This window comes from Peromyscus eremicus, chromosome 4 (assembly GCF_949786415.1).
Source record: "Peromyscus eremicus chromosome 4, PerEre_H2_v1, whole genome shotgun sequence".
In the NCBI taxonomy this organism is placed as follows: Eukaryota; Metazoa; Chordata; class Mammalia; order Rodentia; family Cricetidae; genus Peromyscus; species Peromyscus eremicus.
Genome location: NC_081419.1, coordinates 54,797,310 through 54,817,173, shown reverse-complemented (window position 1 = coordinate 54,817,173; position 19,864 = coordinate 54,797,310). Strand labels below are relative to the sequence as shown.

The window sequence follows — 19,864 nt, the reverse complement described above, 5'->3', positions numbered from 1 at the left end:
CACAAGGCAAACCACCTAAGACTTCAAACGGGAGTTCAAGAAATCGAGGAGCGAGCACATGGAGAAGGCTGTGTAAGCCGAAGCTTAGCTCTGGCTATGACTTAGGGAACTTATCGGGGAGAGAAAGTCCATTCTAATGAGTGCCAGCTGTGTGCATGATGTATGGACTTAGATGAAAGATGAAGTTTAGGATAACTAAAATACTGCTCCATTGAGTGGAAATTCTGAGTTTTCCTCCATGTTCTCAGCAGCAGTGCTGGGTTTTATGGATGCATTAGCCGTTATTAGGAATGCTTTGCTGAGGAGAGATAACACCAACATTGATGCCTCTTAACAAAATAGAAAATGTCACTAACCTTGTTATCAGAGTCTAAAATAACACTTAAATTCAGATGGTAAGGATCTAAGAATAAAACTCTAACTGACAACAAAATAGATGTAATTTTCTAATTCACTAGGAAGCCCCCTAAAGAGATTTATTTTTTAAACATACAGGCATTTATAGAGTCATGTACGTGCAGGAATTTAGAAACGCCAATGCAAGCCTCTGTGTGCCCGTGGAGGAAAAACAAAACCTGAAGAATTCAAAACACATCTTGCCCGCCCCCACCTTTGGAATGAATAACTTTTTTAGCCTAAGTTTTTTTTTATTTTTATTTTTGCCCTTAGCAAGGTTGAGAATTAATATGTAACCATGTATCATATGGAACTGCTTGATTTAAAAAAGGAAAATGATTTGCATAGGATCCATTTACATAATGCAAATAAGCTTTTGTTCTCTGTGGAATCTGAACAGTGCCAAGGAGTGGGCAAGAGTCAGGGATGTGCTGTATGCTGTGTGCCACTCAAAAACAGTACTTTATGGTACCAACCGGCCCAGGTAGAAACTCCAAACGTTTGTTACTTCCTAATGAAGTTTTAACACTGATGACAGGTGTCCAAATCAGATACAGCATAGCCAAATACCAGCGCACACTGTGACGTCAGATGGAGGAGGGATGGTTTACTATCTGGCCACCTGGATGCGGAGATCTACTTAGTGTACGTCCCTTAGCCCGTAAGAGGGTAAGATCTTTAGATCCACCACACTGTAACTCAATTAGCAAAGGAAAGTGTGTTTTCTTATTTAATCCTCTTAGATCAGCTGAATCAATGTTCTGACCGAGAAAGTGAATCCACGCCAGGATTCTAATGATCTGTCCTTCACATACACCTATGAGCACACATTTTAAAAAAAAAACAGTTTATTGTACATCTTTGCATTTCTTTAAGGCATGAACAATGTTGTAAAGATGGAATGGGTTTCCGGAAGCATCACGTCTATTTTGACGAGGCTGGTACAAGCACACCACACCAAAAAAAACCACATTTCAAGTCTGAACTAACCAACCATTACGGCTCAGGAGCTCCTAAGGTAGGGGATGATGCTTTCAGACAGCAGACCAAACATGTAGTTTGTATGTCATTGTACACTCCCCCGATCCACCTGAAGCACCGGTTACAGTTCGATCTTCTAGATCAATTCTTCTGCCTTTGGACTTCATACTCCCTTCTTCTAGTCTGCTTTCCGAGGAGGGCGTGGGTTTTATTTATTTTTTTATTGTATTTTATTTTTTAAGGAATATGGTTGCAGCAGAACAGAAAGGATCCAAAAGTGGTTAGGAGCCTTGTCTAATGCACTTTTGAAAATCCATTATAAAGATGGATAGAAAAGCAAAGGGGAGGTTCTCAGTCGACCCAGAAACCACGCGGAGCTATAAGAAACATAATTGTGCATAGTTATTTATTCATTCGGAGTGTGGTATGTTGGCTAGCTCTACATCTCCAGTTTACCAAAGAACAGGGCTGTCTACTTTGCTAAACCCAGGGTCCTTCCGAAGCTCCCAGTAGGTGTCATTAGAAACCCAGGCTTCTCTTTGATTTGCATCAATAACTTTTCTGTGAAAATATGAAAATCATCATTAGCCATAAACCACATCGAGGTCAACTGATAACTCAACTCTCTCACATATATGCATATATAACATATATGGTAATATAATATAATAATAATACATATTATATATATAGTTTGCTATCTACCAACAATTGATAAGCTGGCAATTTCTGACCAGAAATAAAGTAACTGTTGTCATTATATGATTGAAATAAAAGCAAGATGGAAAAAGACTACGGGCAAGAGCTAATTCCCTCTAATTCCTTCTGGGTAAGAGAGAAAGCAGAGAGGAACAAACACAGCTCCATAAGCACTGTAAGGAAGAGCTTCCTTCCAGGAACAGAGCAACATCAGTAGCTGCAGAAGCCACCCTGAGGCCCATATCTGAAGGGCACACTGCAGACCTCTGACAGGCACACTGCAGGCCTCTGACAGGCACACTGCAGACCTCTGATAGGCACACTGCAGACCTCTGACAGGCACACTGCAGACCTCTGACAGGCACACTGCAGACCTCTGATAGGCACACTGCAGACCTGATGGGCACACTGTAGACCTCTGGCAGGCACACTGTAGACCTCTGAATGGCAAGTCTGCACTTCCACCACAAGATGATCATGAGATGAAAGCTCTAAGGGGGAGGAGGATGCCCTGAGCTTTTGTGAGCATGTGCAGGAGGATGACAGATGATGGATCTGAAAACTACAGATTCATCTCTGTGATGTTTACATAATCCTTTAAATAATCCTGTAGTAATCATCCTTGATCATACCACAGTGGGGGCTAAAATATGAGCAGAAACAAGCTCTGTGCGACAGAAATAAAATTAAATCCGCATGAAGTCATGGTGCCCTTGGGGGCAGAATCTCAACTGCTGCCTGCATGAGGAGTGGGAATACCTTTCTGGCACTCCAAAGGGTCCAGATAAAGTGAAAATGCCTTCTGGTGAGCTCCTCCCTATCTCACTGTCCACAGAAAGAAAAGACCCATTGAGAAGAACTGACTATTGGGTAACTTAACTTTCACACGCACAAAATCCAATTCATTATTTTCACTGTCCAGTGTAAAGCTACCCAAATCAGTTTAAGTTCCCCAGACAATATGCCACTCTCTTTTCCTCGTGGTCTCTGGCAACCTTTAGCAAAACATAAGCTTGCTCTGGGAATGGCTGACTTACTTAAAAAATTTTGGTATATGTTCAAGGTTGTTTTCCTCCATGTACCGTCTTCGAGATCTTTGGAGTTCCTCAACTCTTTGCTTCTCTGCTGCTGCGGCTTCTAAGTTTCCTTCTTCCAAAAACCTAAGCAGAATACAGTTGATATTCCAATGTCAGTGTTTATTGGAAAAAAAAATTGGCATAAAATTACCTGCTGGCTGCTGAGAATATAACATCCTTAACAGTGGTGACATTGCTGATGTCCCTTCACCCCTGTCCCAGGCCATATGTCCTCAGTCTGTTCATCAGTTAATATAGTTTCTGTACATGTGGATTGAGTTACTACACTCAGGAACACAACGGTATGATAAGGGGGCAGGTGACTGGCTTGGCCTTGAACACTGCTCTGTGCTGTCTGGGGTTCTAAAACCTTAGATTTCTTTTTCTGGAGAATGACAGTGGAGAGTAAGAACAACATGAAGCCACAAGTTGGGTTCCTTTCTTCATAGTGCCAAATGGATCTGTTAAAGGCTATGGGATGCTGGATGGTGATTGGCTGTCCTCTATTCAGAGAACAGAGGATCAGAGAACAGAATTGAGAGGCGAGGATCTTTCTTTTTTTTACTGGGGAATGTTAGAATGACGAAAAGAAGGTATACTGGAATAGAATTGAGAAGATGAAAATGGACTCAAGGATGATTTGTGAATATTTACATCTGTGGTTGGCGTGGGGCTCTGTGGTGGACAGGAGCTTGCTAAACACACACAGGCCCTGGGTTGAATTACTACTACCACCACCACACACACACACACACACACACACACACACACACACACACACACCTTTACATTTCAAAACAAGAGCAAAGGAGAGGGGCATAATACAATATACATTGTACAAAGTTAACTGATGAAATTAAATGTTAGTCAGTGAGATACACATTCTGGGAGGAACATAAACTGCAATTTTTAGGAGAGTACATTGAATCATATGTAGAATAGAATGAAGTCAAAGTCATAGCAAAAACATTTTAGGAGGGAAAAACTCCAAACACACATGGGAAACAGAGAATGGATCTTCAGCGGAATGTGGATGACATATAGAAGTTTAGGAGAAATGAATTCTGTACAAGTGGACATCATGATCATTTAAAACTAACAAAAAGTAAGTTTGGTAGTTTGAGTACAATTCCACACCCTGAGGGACCAACGTATGTGGAGAAAGCTCCCGTTCATTCAGGTCACTTCCAGGTGCTCCTGTCACTCCTTTTTTTTTTTTTTTTTTTTTTTTTTTTTTTTTTTTTTGGAGATAGGGTTTCTCTGTGTAGCCCTGGCTGTCTGTCCTGGAACTACTCTGTAGACCAGGCTGGCCTCGAACTTCCAGAGATCCACCTGCTTCTGCCTCCTGAGTGCTGGGATTAAAGGTGTGCGCCACCACTGCCGGGCTGCTCCTGTCACTCTTATCTTCAGTTTAAATGACACAGTTTAAATGTGTAAAGAGGCCAAAAACACAGGGTGAGGCATGCTTCTGTAGTGACCACCTGAGTTTTTAGACATTTGGTAAATATGCAGAAGCTTTCTGTTACTGTCCAACACAACTGGCCATTGAATACTGTTCTCTTATAATGACTCTACAAACACTATTTTGCCCAGAGTAAGAACTCAGGTATTTCGGAGTGAATACGGGGAAGAAAGAATGCATGAAGGAGCAAACAAATGATGGAGAAGAGTCCCAGTGACCTCTGACACCCACATTGTCATCTAGAATCCAGCAGAAACTCTGCTGCAACTCTGACCTTTGATCTGGCCGGAATCGGGCATCTGTGGGAGGAAGGAGGTCCTTCAGGACAGGATCCAACTCATTGAGCTCCACAGCAAACCTCGTAAAGCCATAGTAGAGCTCGTAGTTGGTTGGCAGAGAACCTGGAGAGAGGCCGAGAACAGCTGTGAGAGGGACAGGCTCCCAGCAAGGGACGGAGCCAACTTCCCTCATCAGGAAGAGTGCACAATGAGAGCCCAGCCTACAAATGGGCTTGTACAGTGCACACGACTCCAGGATTTCTAGGTGAGAAAGTTCATGTTGATGGTCAGAACTGAAAGAGTCACATATTTAATTAAACCCCACCTTTAAATAAAACCATGTATTACATTAATAGTCTTCATTGGCTGGACACAGAATTTTCCTCTCAAATATTCAATTAGGTAACTAAAGACCAGGGTAGTTAACCACAAAGATGAACATTTCACCAGAAACATCTGCCATTTACTTCATTAAAAAGATGCAGATAAAAATATTATTAGTATTCCTTTAAAATATTTAAAAATTATTTTTAACATTTGGGTGTGTGTGTGTGTATGTGAGTGAGTGAGAAAGAGACAGAGAGAGAGACAGAGAAAGAGAGAGAGACAGACAGAAACAGAGAGAGACAGAGAGAGAGTACCATATGCTTGGTTTCTTTCTTCGGCTCAGTTTTCTTTCTCTGTTTTTCTCAGAGCTTATTCTTATTTATGTATGTGTGTATCAGTGAGTACAGGTGCCCACAGAGTCCAGAAGAGAATGTGGGATCCCTTGAAGCTGGAGGTACAGACAGTGCTGGCAGTTGTGAGTCAACCCACATGGATACTGGGAATGACCCCAGTCCTCTGGAAAAGCAGCAAGTGCTCCTAACCACTGAGCCATCTCTCCAGCCCCATTGATTTCTTTTTCTTTCATGTGGATTTCAGGGGTTGAACTCAGTCTTGGCAGCAGGTACCTTTACCTTCACAGCCATATTGTGGGCTCTTTAATTTTTTCTATTCCGTCTTAAAAATTTGTGTGTGTCTCTGTCTCTCTCACACACACACACAGAGTTTGAGCTATAGTACGTGTGCAGAGGTCAGAGGACAGAGAACAACTTGTGGAACTAAACTCAGGTTGTCAGGTGTCAGGTTTGGGAGCAAGCACCTTTAACCTGCTGCTATCTTGCCAGCCTTGAGAGTCACCCATCTATCTATTGAGCCATCCATCCGTCCATCCGTCTGTCCGTCCATCCATCCATCCATCCATCCACCCGTCCATTCACCCACCCTTCCTTCCTTCCTTCCTTCCTTCCTTCCTTCCTTCCTTCCTTCCTTCCTTCCTTCCTTCCTTCCTTCCTTCCTAATAATACCTCACTTTGCTGTCCAGCCTCATCTTGAACTCCAGGGTTCTAGCAATCCTCCTATTTCAGGCTCCCAAGTACTAGGACTACAGACATGCACCATCACACCTAGCAGTGAAGTAAGACACTTGCTGGATACCCAGAACCTCACTTATGCTAGGAAGTACCTTATCACTGCTTTACAGCCCAACCTCTTATTCGTGCTTATCTGTAAATTCTAAGGTAAAATCCTTGTTTGCTTTGCTTACTGAAGTATCCCAACCTCCTAGAACAAGGCTGATGCATGGTCAATACTCAGTAAGTAGTTACTAACAATGGATGAATTAACCACTCTACCAGCAGGAAATTTATAAACATGTAACAGTGTCTTTTAGGAAACCAACTATCTTAAAAGTTGGAGATAACCTGACAAAATTCCAATAAAAATAAATGTCACATGGAGAATTTTTTTTTGCCATTTATACTTTATATTCAATGATATGCTAATGTACTGCCTGGCTCTGCTGATGTCTTTTGTTAAGCATGTAGCAGTTTTCCTGCTCAAGTGAAAAAGATCACTTACTGTGGCAAGTTACTGAATTTAGGATTACAGATATTACATTTTCTTTGTTTTATTTAAAAAGTAAACAACATGAACAAGGGCTTGCTTATGTATTTCAATTATTTAAACTCTTTATTTAGTACACCTAGCCTCTGCATGTATGCATAATGTTTAAAGCAATTTCCCACGGCAGATTTTAACAGGTCAGTTTACTGCATGTCAATGATTTTGGTCCATTTTTTAATTATCAAGTATCAAACAGTGGATTTTACACATAACTTATTTGTTGAATGTAAATATAACTGCGAGTACCTTGAACATTTACATTTTAGATCTCACTATTAAAAGGAAATGCAAGGCAAACCGCATGGTTTGACCCTCCGTTCCCTCCCTTCGGCTGCCCACAGCCTCCTGACCAAGAAGCTCAGGCCTCTCACCTGGTCTCCAGATGCACTTCGCAGAGGGAGCCACCCCGCAGTAGAGACCTTCATGCCACTTCCCAAACAGCCGGTGCACCACCTTCCCCTCCTGGTCAATCACCACCCCCTGGACTTCATTCACATTGGAGTTCCAATAATTCACCTGGAAGACAAGCAACCCAAGCGCTTTAGTAACGTCAACCTGTCCTTTCGATATGCAAAATGTTCTTTCCAAAATGGAATGGAGCTCAGCACATCTCACACATATGGAAGGTTGTCCTTCTTGCTTTCTATCTCAAGAGGGTCTCACTAACGTTGTTTAAGTTGGCCTGGAACTTCCTGGGTAGCCCAGGTTGGCACAAAACTCACAATCCTTCTACCTCAAACTCGCAAGTGCTAAGGTAAGTGGTGTGCCAGAGTAATTGATTAGATTAATTTCTAAGTAGTGGGTAGTCTTGGAACTAGGGGTGTCGCTCTGAGCACTGGCTTACCACGGGCAAAGTCCTGGATTTGATTCCCAGTACAAAAACAAACAAAAACCAACAAACAAGCAGCCCAAACTTCTGTTCCATGCCACAGCATGATAGCATGCCAATCTCTAGCTCCAGGTCAGTTGTTAGCTGAAGAGCCCAATATTAACTCACAGGTTAGTGATTCTGCCTTCAATTCTCTCCCTTTGCTCATGGATCTTAATGAACTTCACCTGGACATGATATCAAAATAATTGGCGAATCTTGTAATGTACTTAAACAAACATGGGTATGTGTTGTATTTCTACTTCAGAGCAGCGTTCCTAGGGGAAATGGTGTTCCATGGGCATTTCCTTCCGTAACCTATTTTCTAGTAAATGAAGGCAATGCGCCGGGCGGTGGTGGCGCACGCCTTTAATCCCAGCACTCGGGAGGCAGAGCCAGGCGGATCTCTGTGAGTTCGAGGCCAGCCTGGGCTACCAAGTGAGTTCCAGGAAAAGGCGCAAAGCTACACAGAAAAACCCTGTCTCGAAAAACCAAAAAAAAAAAAAAAAAAAAAAAATGAAGGCAATGCTTTCTCTTGGCCCGATTTGGATTGTTACAGAGCAGGGTAGGATGGGTTTGCAATGACTGTAGCTATCATCTACATGGCTCTGTTCAAGTATTTCCAAGAACTGACAACTGTATTAGAATCAGAGCCCTAAATAATCACATAAATATATTTATGTTGTAATCAGGCAGTAATAGAAACTAAAGGACTCAATTTAGGAATGAAATGTGTTCCAGAATTTTACTTAGTATCCTGGCTGGCTATGTAAAAACAAGATTCTTTAAAAATAAACTTATTTTTTTCTGACACGATATTTTTGATCTCCACAGATTCAGAAGTTTATATTCCTCAAGCAACACTGTAAGCCAATTGTGGTTTCTCGTCTAAAATGCCCTAAGATACGATACAGGGAAGATTTTCTTGCATTTCTTCCTTAGGAAGCATTTGGCAGGATCTTGGCTTTTCTGTTCTAAGGTGCTTCTCACCTTGACAAATGTGAGCTTGCAGATACAAACGCTGCTTTTGGTGTTTCTAATGGTCACTTCGCCATAATGCTCGATCCACCTTCTCCCACTGAGGATGTTGTGGATGCACGTGGTGACTTTGTTCCACACGTAGTAATCTCCGTACCTGCAAAGAATACAGCACTGATCAAAAGTAACAGACACAGACATATTACTGTTCCTACGAGAGAGAATGTTCTTTGGGTAAAAACTTCCTTTCCCCTCACTTCCCCTTATTTCTTCAAAACTTCTGTGTAGTCATAAATAGGCATGACACGATTCATTTACTTAAGGAATGAATAATGAGTGTTCTCCATGGACCTAACGCTGCCAAGTTCAACAATGCCTCTTTCCTGCCCCCTGGGACTAAGAGTATGCTAGGGATATAGTGACAGGTAAGCAAATACTGAAAAAAGTCAAGTATCGTGAAGGTTACTATTTACAAACGAACAAAGCATCATGAGCAGAAAGTTGGGGGGCGGGGGTTAGTCCTCAGGTTTGAGGAAACAAGGAGTGATTATCAAGCAAGAGGTACCAGATGAGGCTGGCTCTGTAGGTTTGTGGTGGGGAGGTGAGCACTGTGTGTGTGGGGAAAGTATCTATGAGACACAAGGCGAGAAAAACCTGGTATCTGGGGTCCTGTCAGTGGTGTGCTCCAGGTCATGAGGAGGGCAGGGAAGGCATTTAATGACCTACTGAAGAGTCCCCATTTACCGGCAGGTAATGAGTATTTGTGGAAGGATTCAGGGGAAGAAGCAAAATCAGATACACATCTGAGATCGATGATTCCCAGAAAACTCTCATAGTACATGGTCACAATAAAGGTTAAGATGGAGTCATTCTTTAGGAAGAAGATAAGAAGGCGAACAAGCCTATCTAGGGCACAAATCCAATATATATTCTGGGGAATGATGCACAGAATTTCTGCCAAGCCGTGAAATGGCATGGTCACAAATCAGATGTAAGTGGATACATTATGTATATTTCAAGTACAATTATATTTCATAACGAAATAAAATACGTCTAAGGCCCAACTGGTGTGATATGGGTGTTAGAGACACCTGGGAAAACTATTCTTCATGAATTTTCACTTATTGAAAGTTTATCTCTTTTATCTCACTTTTCCTCATATCGAGTTTGTCAGTAGGTTGTGTATGCACATGCATGCCTGTGTATGTATATGCATGCATGCATGCATGTGTGTGCTTACGCGTGTGTATACACAGGTGCATGGGCATGTGTGTGGAGGTCACAGGGTAGCGTCAGGTTCTGGTCTTTGCCTCCCACTCAGAGACAGGGTCACTCTGTTGTTTCTCTGTTGCATACTGCAGGCTAGCTGGCCTACGTTTTCTGAGGATTCTCCTGTCTCCACATCTTATCTTCTCACCGCAGCACGGGATTACAGACACTCATGCTATGTATATAGATTCTGGGGATTCAAACTCAGGTCCTCACATTCCTGCTGAAGTGGTTTTATATACCAAATCATCTCTTTATCTCCAAACCCCAGCACATTCTACCATCCAAGCAGATAAAACCCAAATCAACCAAACAACCAAAAAGCAACAAAATCATATCTTTGTCCTCAGTACAAACCAAGTAATTTAAAAACATTTATAGCCCATCTCTTCTAAATTTTTTTATATAGAATATGGTATAAAAGAATTACATCGTTACTTTTTTTTTATAAATAACTTAGAAACTTAAAATAAGTTCTTTATCTAAGCAAGACAGATATAAAAGTGAAATTATAAATAGTGTAGAAAAGAAACTGGTAAAGGGAGAGCTTGCTAATACAAATGTCGATTAAAATGTTGGTGAGAACATGGCAGGTGGCTGCTTTGGGCTGATCAAAAGAAGGATGCCAGGAAAGAAGCAGGAAGCTGTGGTACATGGACTAAGACTGTTTGCTTTTGTGGAAGCCCATACTGAAAGAATTGTGCTGAAGGTAACAGAGGCTTTGGGCACACAGGGAACTGGACCCTTTGAGCCTTTCAGCATACCCACTTGGACTGCAAGAGCAGCTAAGAAGCCCGAGAGGAGAGGGGCGCAACCTACTTTGGAAGCGTAACATTCAGGGTTCCAACAGGCAGGATTTCCATCGACTTTCCCCAGAATTTGTTTTTCCATCTGATATCTAGATGAGACAGTGAGGGAACAGAAATTCAATGCTCTACATCCGATTAGTTCTGTAAAAACTAATACTGGGATTATAGTTCACAAAACACTTTTGTAATTACAACTGATTCTGTACTATTATTTAACATAACAAAGACCTGAAGATAGCCAAGGTGAAAATACTGTGATTCTTTCCAGATTCATTATTTCTCCCTTCATAACCATGCTCCCTGTTTGTTTCCATTTAACAAAACAAATTCCAGAAGCCAGAAGAAGAACGTTTACAGGTGGGAGGTACTCACATATGCATATGAACATAGACCTTAGGGTGCATTGATCCCCAGATAATAATAGATGCTAAGTTTTGACTAAATGAAAAAATAGTCACCATATATATCAAGCCTGAAGTATATGTAAAAATAACTGCAGTATGGTAATACCACTGACTTATAACACATCTCCCCCTTATACACATAGGAGTTATAGGTCTGAGGAGAACAGCAAAAGATAAAAAAAAAACTAAAATCTTTACATAGAGATAGTGAAGATTTATGAGCACATGGGATGAACTTAACACACGTCTGTCTCCACACTGGCTGAGACACACAGCCCGAGGCCCAGCACTTTCTAACACATCCCGAACTGGCTAAGACACAACCGGAGGCCCACCATTTCCTCTTATTCAATGGCTTTATATTTTCCACATGGAGACTCAGATCTACCTGCAAATCTGTAATAACCCACCTAGCCCCATTTGGATAAACAAAGGAAGCTTAGGGCTGTCTTCATAGAACTTCTGTCTCTTGCTTATAACCAAGAATGATCCTCTTACTTTGCCATAGAGTTCAGGTACAGTACTGTCATTGTGTGCTCTCGAGTTAAGGCAATGCTTCCTGTGAGCCACGAAGCACCTTCCACATGCAAAGGTCTATCTGACACTTAATAGTCAAATCAGCAAATGCATTCTTTTTTCCTAAGGGGGTTTTGAAACTTTATTTTAGGTAAGACTGAAAAATTGTACCACAACAGTGAGCCTTAATTAGGAGAGACTTCATTTCAAAGAGTCAAAAGACCATGAATCACTTTAGTGTTTAAATTGTTGCCATTTGGGGGAGGGGGTGTTCCAGAACATCTATATGTTACACCACAATCTGCCGATGCTAGTGTCTCTTACATAAAAAGTGCAAGATATTTGCATATAAATGATGTACTGCTCTCATATACTTGAAATTATCTCTGGATTACCTGTAAGAACTAGCCCAACGTCAGTCTTTGGGAAATGGTTGTTTAACGTTACATTTCTTGGGGAATAACAGAAAACTATTCTGCATATGATCAGTATGGATAGTTTTTCTGAGTGCTGTTCATCTAGGTTGGCTGACTCTGCAAATGCTCGTGGACATGGTGGTTGACTAGATGCCTAGACAGATGTGCCTGTGAGCACTCCTTTGGCCAGTGAAAATCTCTGCACATACTCCAAGAGCAGAGGGCAAGAGACATCAGAGCCACAGTACGGAGGCCCACAAGGCACGAGACAAGGTGAGAGTTCTAGGCTGGAATGGGCAGCGTGGAGCTGATGTTCTGCAGGCTCAGCATCTCATTTCCAAGACAACATGGCTTCATAGCAAGCTGGAAATTTTAATTTCTCAGGATAATCCCTGCCAGCATCTACTAATAGTCTCTGAGCTCCCAAGGCAGAAATCAAACTGAGCACAGTGTACTTTCATAGCTAGACATTTTCCACAGTACTATACACTTGGCTTTCAATTGTAATTGAAATACAAACCTTGCCAGAAGACAAAGTTCTTCGATTCACAGTGACAGGCAGAAATGGGTGGATGATGGCTAACCTAGTAATTTAAGAGAGGGAGGAAGGGAGAGGGAGAGGGAGAGAGAGAGAGAGACAGAGAGAGAGACAGAGAGGGAGACAGAGAGACAGACAGAGAGACAGAGAGAGAGAGAGAGAGAGAGAGAGAGAGAGAGAGAGAGAGAGAGAGCGCAATGATGTTAGTATTTCAACTTCTATAAATGATGTTTTTGTTTTTTGAGACAGGGTCTCATGTAGCTCAGGCTGGCTTCAAACTTACAGCTAAGACTGGCCTTGAACTCCTGATCCTGCTGCCTCCACCCAGTGCTATGATTATATGCATACATCATCAGCATCAACAATATTATTTTAAAAAATAAAATCAGCCGGGCGGTGGTGGCGGCGCAAGCCTTTAATCCCAGCATTCGGGAGGCAGAGGCAGGTGGATCTCTGTGAGTTCGAGGCCAGCCTGGGCTACCAAGTGAGTCCCAGGAAAGGCGCAAAGCTACACAGAGAAACCCTGTCTCGAAAAACCAAAAAAATAAAAAAATAAAAAAAATAAAAAAATAAAATCATCCCCCTCCATGACAACTAGAATATCCAGTTCTAATAATAAATTCACCTCAAAACTCTAAGTAAGTCGTTAATATTTAGGACACGGGTAAACACAGAGAACCCACATACACTTAGAGGGATGATGATGCAGTTAAATCACATGGTATTTCTCTTAACTGGTAAGACAGCCTGCCCCAATCACACCGTTACTAAAGCTTTTCACTGAACTGTCCTCTGAACTTGGACGGCAACCTCACTTACTTGTTCTGAGAAGAACCGGAAGCCCTTATCTTCTCTGATGCATTCATAGGTCTCCCCCAGGACGGGGTTGAATGGTTTGCTTCCTGCTCTGAAGTAGGTGGAGCAATACCCTGAGACTGCAAAAGCAGCAACGAGAACCTGCGAAGACATCGAGGAAGGAGCACGATGTAGGAGACCACTCCAGGGCCGTGTGTCTCTACCCCTACAGGCTGCACACACTCCATGTTGAGGGGTGCTGATCTGACGACGTCTGTATTTGCAATTACTTGACTCTTCATCAATACACAGGAAGGGATAGGTTAGACTACCCCTGTGAAAAGTGTAAGGCAACTGCTCTTCATTCATGTGTCCACCCGATTTCCTGACCATCATAGATGTCAAAGGTTCTGGAAGCCAGTTTGTTAGCCATGTCATGGGCACACCCTTAGCCCCACAGGCATGAAGGTGTGGCTGCTGGTGCTGGTTAAAGCAGAGGTCAAGTTTTCCAGCCTTATGGAATAGAGGGCAAAGTACCAACAGCAAGTTGCTTTCTTAGAACTATGCTCCTGAACAGATGGGTTCTCCTGGCACACGGGACTAGCTGACAAAGCAAGGTTCGGCAAGCTTTTGACCTCCAAGGAGGTTTTAATCTCTTTGCCAAACTCTAGGGAACACTCTAGGCCAGCAGGTGTCCCCAATCTGCAGCTCAAGGTCAACATGCATCTCAGGATAACTATGAATGAGGCCCAACACGTTTGTAAATTGACTCCATATGGCAATGTCAAGGGCTGAGACCCCTGTGGGCATCTAGGCTAAGGAAAATTCACAACATGAGTAGTTTCCAATAAGAGTATCTAGAAATTTCTGGCCATGCTTGGTTCTGCACACAGAACAAATCTTCTCTAATACCCAACACAGTGAGAATGTTATACGAACAGAAAAGTTGTCTACAGGATGGCTGCAGCCTAGCTCAGGCCTCAAAGTGCCCTGCCCTGCCTGCCCTCCATTACCATTCTCTCATAGGGGTCATCCGTCTCTGAGGCCTTGTCCAGGAGCTCGCTGTACTCCATTTCTTCACAGAGGTGCTGCAGAGTATTGAGTGGCTCGTTGAGCTCCACAGGCATGGAGACCTTTGACAGGTCTTTGCCAATGTTGTTTCTCAAGATATTCCACAGGTTAATGTTACTGGTGTCAGGGCAAGGAGCAGGCAGGCACGTGCGGCGGCCGTTCCTGAAGGCACCTCCTGTGAGCTCCCCATTCAGGACTGGCAGAGGAAGGAGCAGAGTGAGCAAAACTTCCCCTTTCTGGTTTCAATAAAGTCAGAATGGAAAAGAGAACCCTTTCATAGAATTCTGATTGTAATACATCTAATCACAGCCTCCTTCATACATAGGATCATTTCTATATAAAGTTGAGAACAAATGCACCTCTCTCTCTCTCTCTCTCTCTCTCTCTCTCTCTCTCTCTCTCTCTCTCTGTGTGTGTGTGTGTGTGTGTGTGTGTGTGTGTGTGTGTGTGTGTGTGTGTGCATGTGTGTATTTCAACAAGAGAGATTTGACATTTGGGTCTGAACAAGAGGTCAAGTTTCTCTACTTAACCACATACCCAACAGGTTTTACAATCGCACACCCTGACAGATTATGCGAAAGAAAAGCTACCAATAACTAACTGAAGGGGGATAACTGGCGAGCAGAAGGGAACGACTGGCTAGTGATTCACCAGGGTTGTAATTCAGCAGGTAGACAGAACAAACTGGAAACTCAAATGATGCATACTTTGCCGAGAGATATTGTCGGCGACACTGGTGTTGTCTTCAGAAATGTTATCACTCACATCGCTGATGTAGGACTCATCATCAGAAGCCTAAGGGAGCAAGGACAGACAGGTGATGAGAATGTTCCTCAGGCTTCTGGCCTTGAAAGCTCCTATCATCAAAAGGTAAAAAAGTAACAACGTTGTTCAAATGAGAAGCAGACGTCACAGTGAAAACATACTTGGCTCAAGGAACGCTTGAGTATCTTCTACAAGGTGCTAGGGAGGAACTGCTGATTTGAAGTCACTCCTTCTCAGCTAAGGTGGGAAGCTGGGGGAGGCTAGAATGCTTAATTATGGAAAACACAGTACACACATACATAAAAGAAGGCCTGTGACTCCACTGAGGACTCCAGATATGCTGCTCAGAGTAGAGTTACTGAGTAGAGTCTGTGGGAGGTGTCTGAGAGAGAACAGGAGTTGCCTAGTCATTATGAGAGGGAGAGGCCCAGGAAGAGGCAAAAGCAGGAACCATTAGGGAAACGTTTACCCAAGGACCTCTGGGAAGTTAAGAGTGGCTGTGACTAAGTGTAGGGAGACCGGAAAGAGCACGGCAGTGACAACAGGCTTTTCATGCCAACCTGAGGGTCATTAAAACCCCACAGACTAAGGGAGTGTACACAGAGTCAAGACTCAGTTTTCCAGAAGATGCTTACAGCTCTCTTGAGGGAAGTGAGATGAGAAGATACTCCACAGATCTAGGGAAGAAACTCTAGAATCTGACAGATATTGGGAGGCTGGGAAAAGATCAAACATTAAGTCATTCTCTTCATGAATGGAGCAACAAGGAAACCAGAGGAGGTGGGGATAGAGCTCAATGGCAGACTGCCTGACTACCATGCCTAAATTCTAGGTTCAATCTCAAATACTGCAAAAACACATGAACAAACTAAAATGAAACCCATATTAAGGGCAAAATAAGATTAAGGAACAACATGATGTACAGAGAGTTGGAGCAGTTAAGAAAGGGCACTAAGCCACAGGCGGAACTGGGAAACCAAGGTCTCTACTACAGGCAGGAAAACGATACTCTTTACTGTCTTCAAGGTGTAAACAGCAGTGTCCTCTCTGAGCACAAAACCAAAACACTCCTACTGTAAAATATGAGCAAGTACATGAGGGCACACAGGGTTTGAAAATCATCTGCAGCTGCCAGTACGGGTCCATTCAGATAGGCTTCATCCTCCAAATCTTAAAACATCAGCATAAACACACACTGTATGTGTCTTTACCTACTAACAAAGAAGATCACATTTTGTATGTTTGGCCATTTGTTTTGGCTTGGTGCAGTGGGATGTCCTTACTGTATGTGTCTTTACCTACTAACAAAGAAGATCACATTTTGTATGTTTGGCCATTTGTTTTGGCTTGGTGCAGTGGGATGTCCTTCTGTATGTTGTGAATATGTGTTGCTTTCATTGGTTGATAATAAGGCAGTTTTGGCCAATAGTGAGGCAAGATAAGGTTAGGCAGTACAATCAAACTGAGGACAGAGATGAAGAAGGGTGGAGTCAGGCCAGATGCTAGCCAGCCGCTGAGGAAGCAAGAAATGTAGAAAACGAGGTAACAAGCCACAAACCACGTGGCAAAGCACAGATAAGAAATATAATTTAAATGTAGAGCTAGCTAGTAATAAGCCTGAGCCATTGGCCAAGCATTTATAATTAATATAAGCCTCTGAGTGGTCATTTGGGAAATGACTGCCGAGTGTAATCAGGCAGATGGGACAAAAAGCTCTGCCTCCAGCTACAGGCTTGGTGCTTCGAGCCAGAGTCTTGCTACAAATCTCTGGCTAGTCGTGAACTCATTATGTAGAATAAGCTGGACCATTCATGGTGAGCCTCCTCCCTGTGCTTCCCAAGTGCTGGGATTATAGCGATGCTCACCATGTCTGGATCTTAGTATTGTGGTGTTCTGAGCACATTTCCCTGACAAGAGACAAAGTTCTTCATCTGTATTTGGGAAGGCGGCACATTTCATTGTGCACTGATGGCATTGTCTTTCAACAGTTTTCTGTCATCATATATCTTACGTTTTACCTAATTTGCAACTTTTTATTTTTAATTTAAGGGAGAAAGGGCTTATTTGGCATACAACTCCAGGTTATGGTCCACCATTGCAGAAAAGTCACGGTAGGAACTTGAAGCCGCTGGTTGCTTTTCTAGTCAAGAGCAGAGAGGATAAACGAGCGCATGCTTGCATGTGTCCAGTCCCATCCCTACACTTAAACAGTACAAGACCCAAACCCAGGGAGTAGGCCACCCATAATGGATGAGTCTTCCAATTTTTTCTTTTAACTTTTCATTGATTCTTTGTGGATTTCGCATCCTGCACCCCAATTCTACTCATTTCCCCATCCCTTTGTACCTGCCCTCTGCCCTTACAACCTCCCCCTCTCCCTGAAGAAATAAAAAAAAAAACTCATCATGAAAGCTGTAGTACATCATAGTGAGTCACATACCCTTTATTCCATATTATCTTTACTTGCAAATGTTCATTGCAAAGAGTCACTGGATGGTTTGAGGCCTCTGGCTTCTACTACACTATCAATACAGGGCCTTCACTGGGACTCCTCGTGGATATTCTAGCAGTTCATAGATGGGGGTGGATGTTGGGGTGGGCCAACTCATAGCCCTGGATCTGGACCAGGCTGAGTTGGTTGCTCAGCCTGCCAGCTCTACTGCATCCTTACCACCAGGGTAGGCTCTCCAGCACTGCCCTGGCTAGCTCACCCAATGCTGCAGGCAGCAAGGGAAGGGTCCAACTCTGTGCAGCCATTGGATATCAACGTGGTCCCTGGCAGCAGTCCAAACCAGGGACATCTGCATGGCCTTTGGTAGTAACATGGACCATGGAAATCAACACAGACCCTTGCTGCTGCATGGTCATGGACCTATACATAGCCCAGAAGAGAGGTGTTCACTCCTGGGAGAAATCAGGGCCCTGGCTGCCGCTGCCAAGAGCCTGAAGCATGATGCTCACACTGTGCTGGCCACCAGGAAGTGCCATCCTGATTCTCCTCAACTTATTTTTTTTTAAACTTTATGTCAGCATTTTGCTATTGAAAGTTTTAAATTTTAATATAATAAAAACTAGTAGGGGGGCTGGAGAGATGGCTCAGAGGTTAAGAGCACTGACTGCACTTCCAGAGGTCCTGAGTTCAATTCCCAGCAACCACATGGTGGCTCACAGCCATCTGTAATGAGATCTGGCGCCCTCTTCTGTATACATAATGAATAAATAAATTAAAAAAAAAAAACTAGTAGGACTAAGGGCATAGCTAAGTGATAGTTTACCTAGCATGTCCATGGCCCTGGGCTTGATCTCCTTTACTGCTAAAAACAGTTTAATCTGCTTTTAATTTCTAATATTTCTAGATTTATTGATGATTTTTAGATTAGGATTGAGGGGCTGAGCTGTCATTAGAGTGCTTGCTGTACAAACATAAAGAGCTGAGGACTGATTCCCAGAACTCATGTGAAAACTGGGTGTGGTGAATGGACCTGAACTCACAGCAGCCGGAGAGGAGACAGGCAGAGTCCCAGAGCTGGCCAGCAAGCCTAGGCAAACCGATGAACACCAGGGCTCAGGGACAGAGAATGTCTCAAAAAATTAGATGGAGAGAAACTGAGGAAGGTACTGGAAGTCGACCTCTGGCTTTTACACATGCATGTGCATGCACACAAACACACACCCAGAGGCATACACATAATACAGAGGTATACACATATACACACATACCTCCCCTTTGCACATGCACTAAGTAAATAAAAATCAGGGTTGAAAAGAGTCCACATACTTCTGCTTCTAGAGTTCACACATTTCATGTGATAAACCCTGACAGAAGGACTGCATACATGGGTTAGATCAGTAGGAGAGTTGCTTTTGTATGTGAAGCCTATAAACATGGCAAATTAAGAATAATTTTTTTGATTCATATTCTTCCTCTGTATTTTGTCTCTACAGTTCTCACTGACTGAAAGAGAGAGGGAATACCACCAGACTCAGTAAAGCTGAATTCTTCATCTTGTTTTTTAGCTTCTCTTCCACCCAGTTTCTCTAGAAGAAGCCAATCTCCCTGATTACAGATGAGGAGACAAGTGCCTACCAGAACTGAACGTGTATCACGAGCATGCTTATTGTCAGCATTTGTTAAGGCAACAGCCACGTTTAAGCATGCTATTCCTCTTTGGTTTCCGATCTCTCCCAAACTGTGCCATAAATGATACAGTATCGCCGGTGTAGAATTCTGAGGTGGCAGTGGACACGGGTCAGAGGCGGGCATGTCATAAGTTTGTGTGCAGTAACTGGGGCTGGGTTATTTGCTGTGGTCCTTTCACGTGGTCCTATGCATAGGCCAAGCCCCTGCCGTGCTACCGAGGGTTGTCTTCTTCCCCTTGAGCTCAAAGTGCTGGAGCCAAATATTTCTGTGTTGAACTTCAGGGTTCAAAAACAGTTCAGGAACTATTTTCCAAATGTGACTAGGTGTGTCCCTGCGGACACAAATTCTAAAGCAGACACTAGGCTGGTAGAGCATTCTGGAAAGAAGTAGGCCATCTTTAAAAACCCAATGATGTAGCTTTTAGTAGACAATTTTCTTAAAGGAGCTGAGGACTC

The 19,864-nt window shown here is 43.0% G+C and overlaps 1 protein-coding gene across 2 annotated transcripts in view; it reads right to left on the bottom strand.

Moving 5' to 3' along the window:
• Positions 1-1,154: 1,154 nt before the first annotated feature.
• The window catches only part of Osbpl6 (oxysterol binding protein like 6), a 104,265-nt gene continuing 85,555 nt past the window's right edge, over positions 1,155-19,864 (bottom strand). For both annotated transcript variants that reach the window (XM_059260751.1, XM_059260753.1), the window contains 10 exons: positions 15,211-15,298; positions 14,446-14,699; positions 13,457-13,594; positions 12,620-12,683; positions 10,774-10,852; positions 8,698-8,842; positions 7,211-7,355; positions 4,889-5,015; positions 3,114-3,236; positions 1,155-1,938 (listed from right to left, as the gene is read on the bottom strand). In XM_059260751.1, the coding sequence (XP_059116734.1) occupies positions 1,830-1,938; positions 3,114-3,236; positions 4,889-5,015; positions 7,211-7,355; positions 8,698-8,842; positions 10,774-10,852; positions 12,620-12,683; positions 13,457-13,594; positions 14,446-14,699; positions 15,211-15,298 (1,272 nt within the window). In that variant the 3' untranslated portion in view covers positions 1,155-1,829. The remainder of the gene's footprint in view (positions 1,939-3,113; positions 3,237-4,888; positions 5,016-7,210; positions 7,356-8,697; positions 8,843-10,773; positions 10,853-12,619; positions 12,684-13,456; positions 13,595-14,445; positions 14,700-15,210; positions 15,299-19,864) is intronic.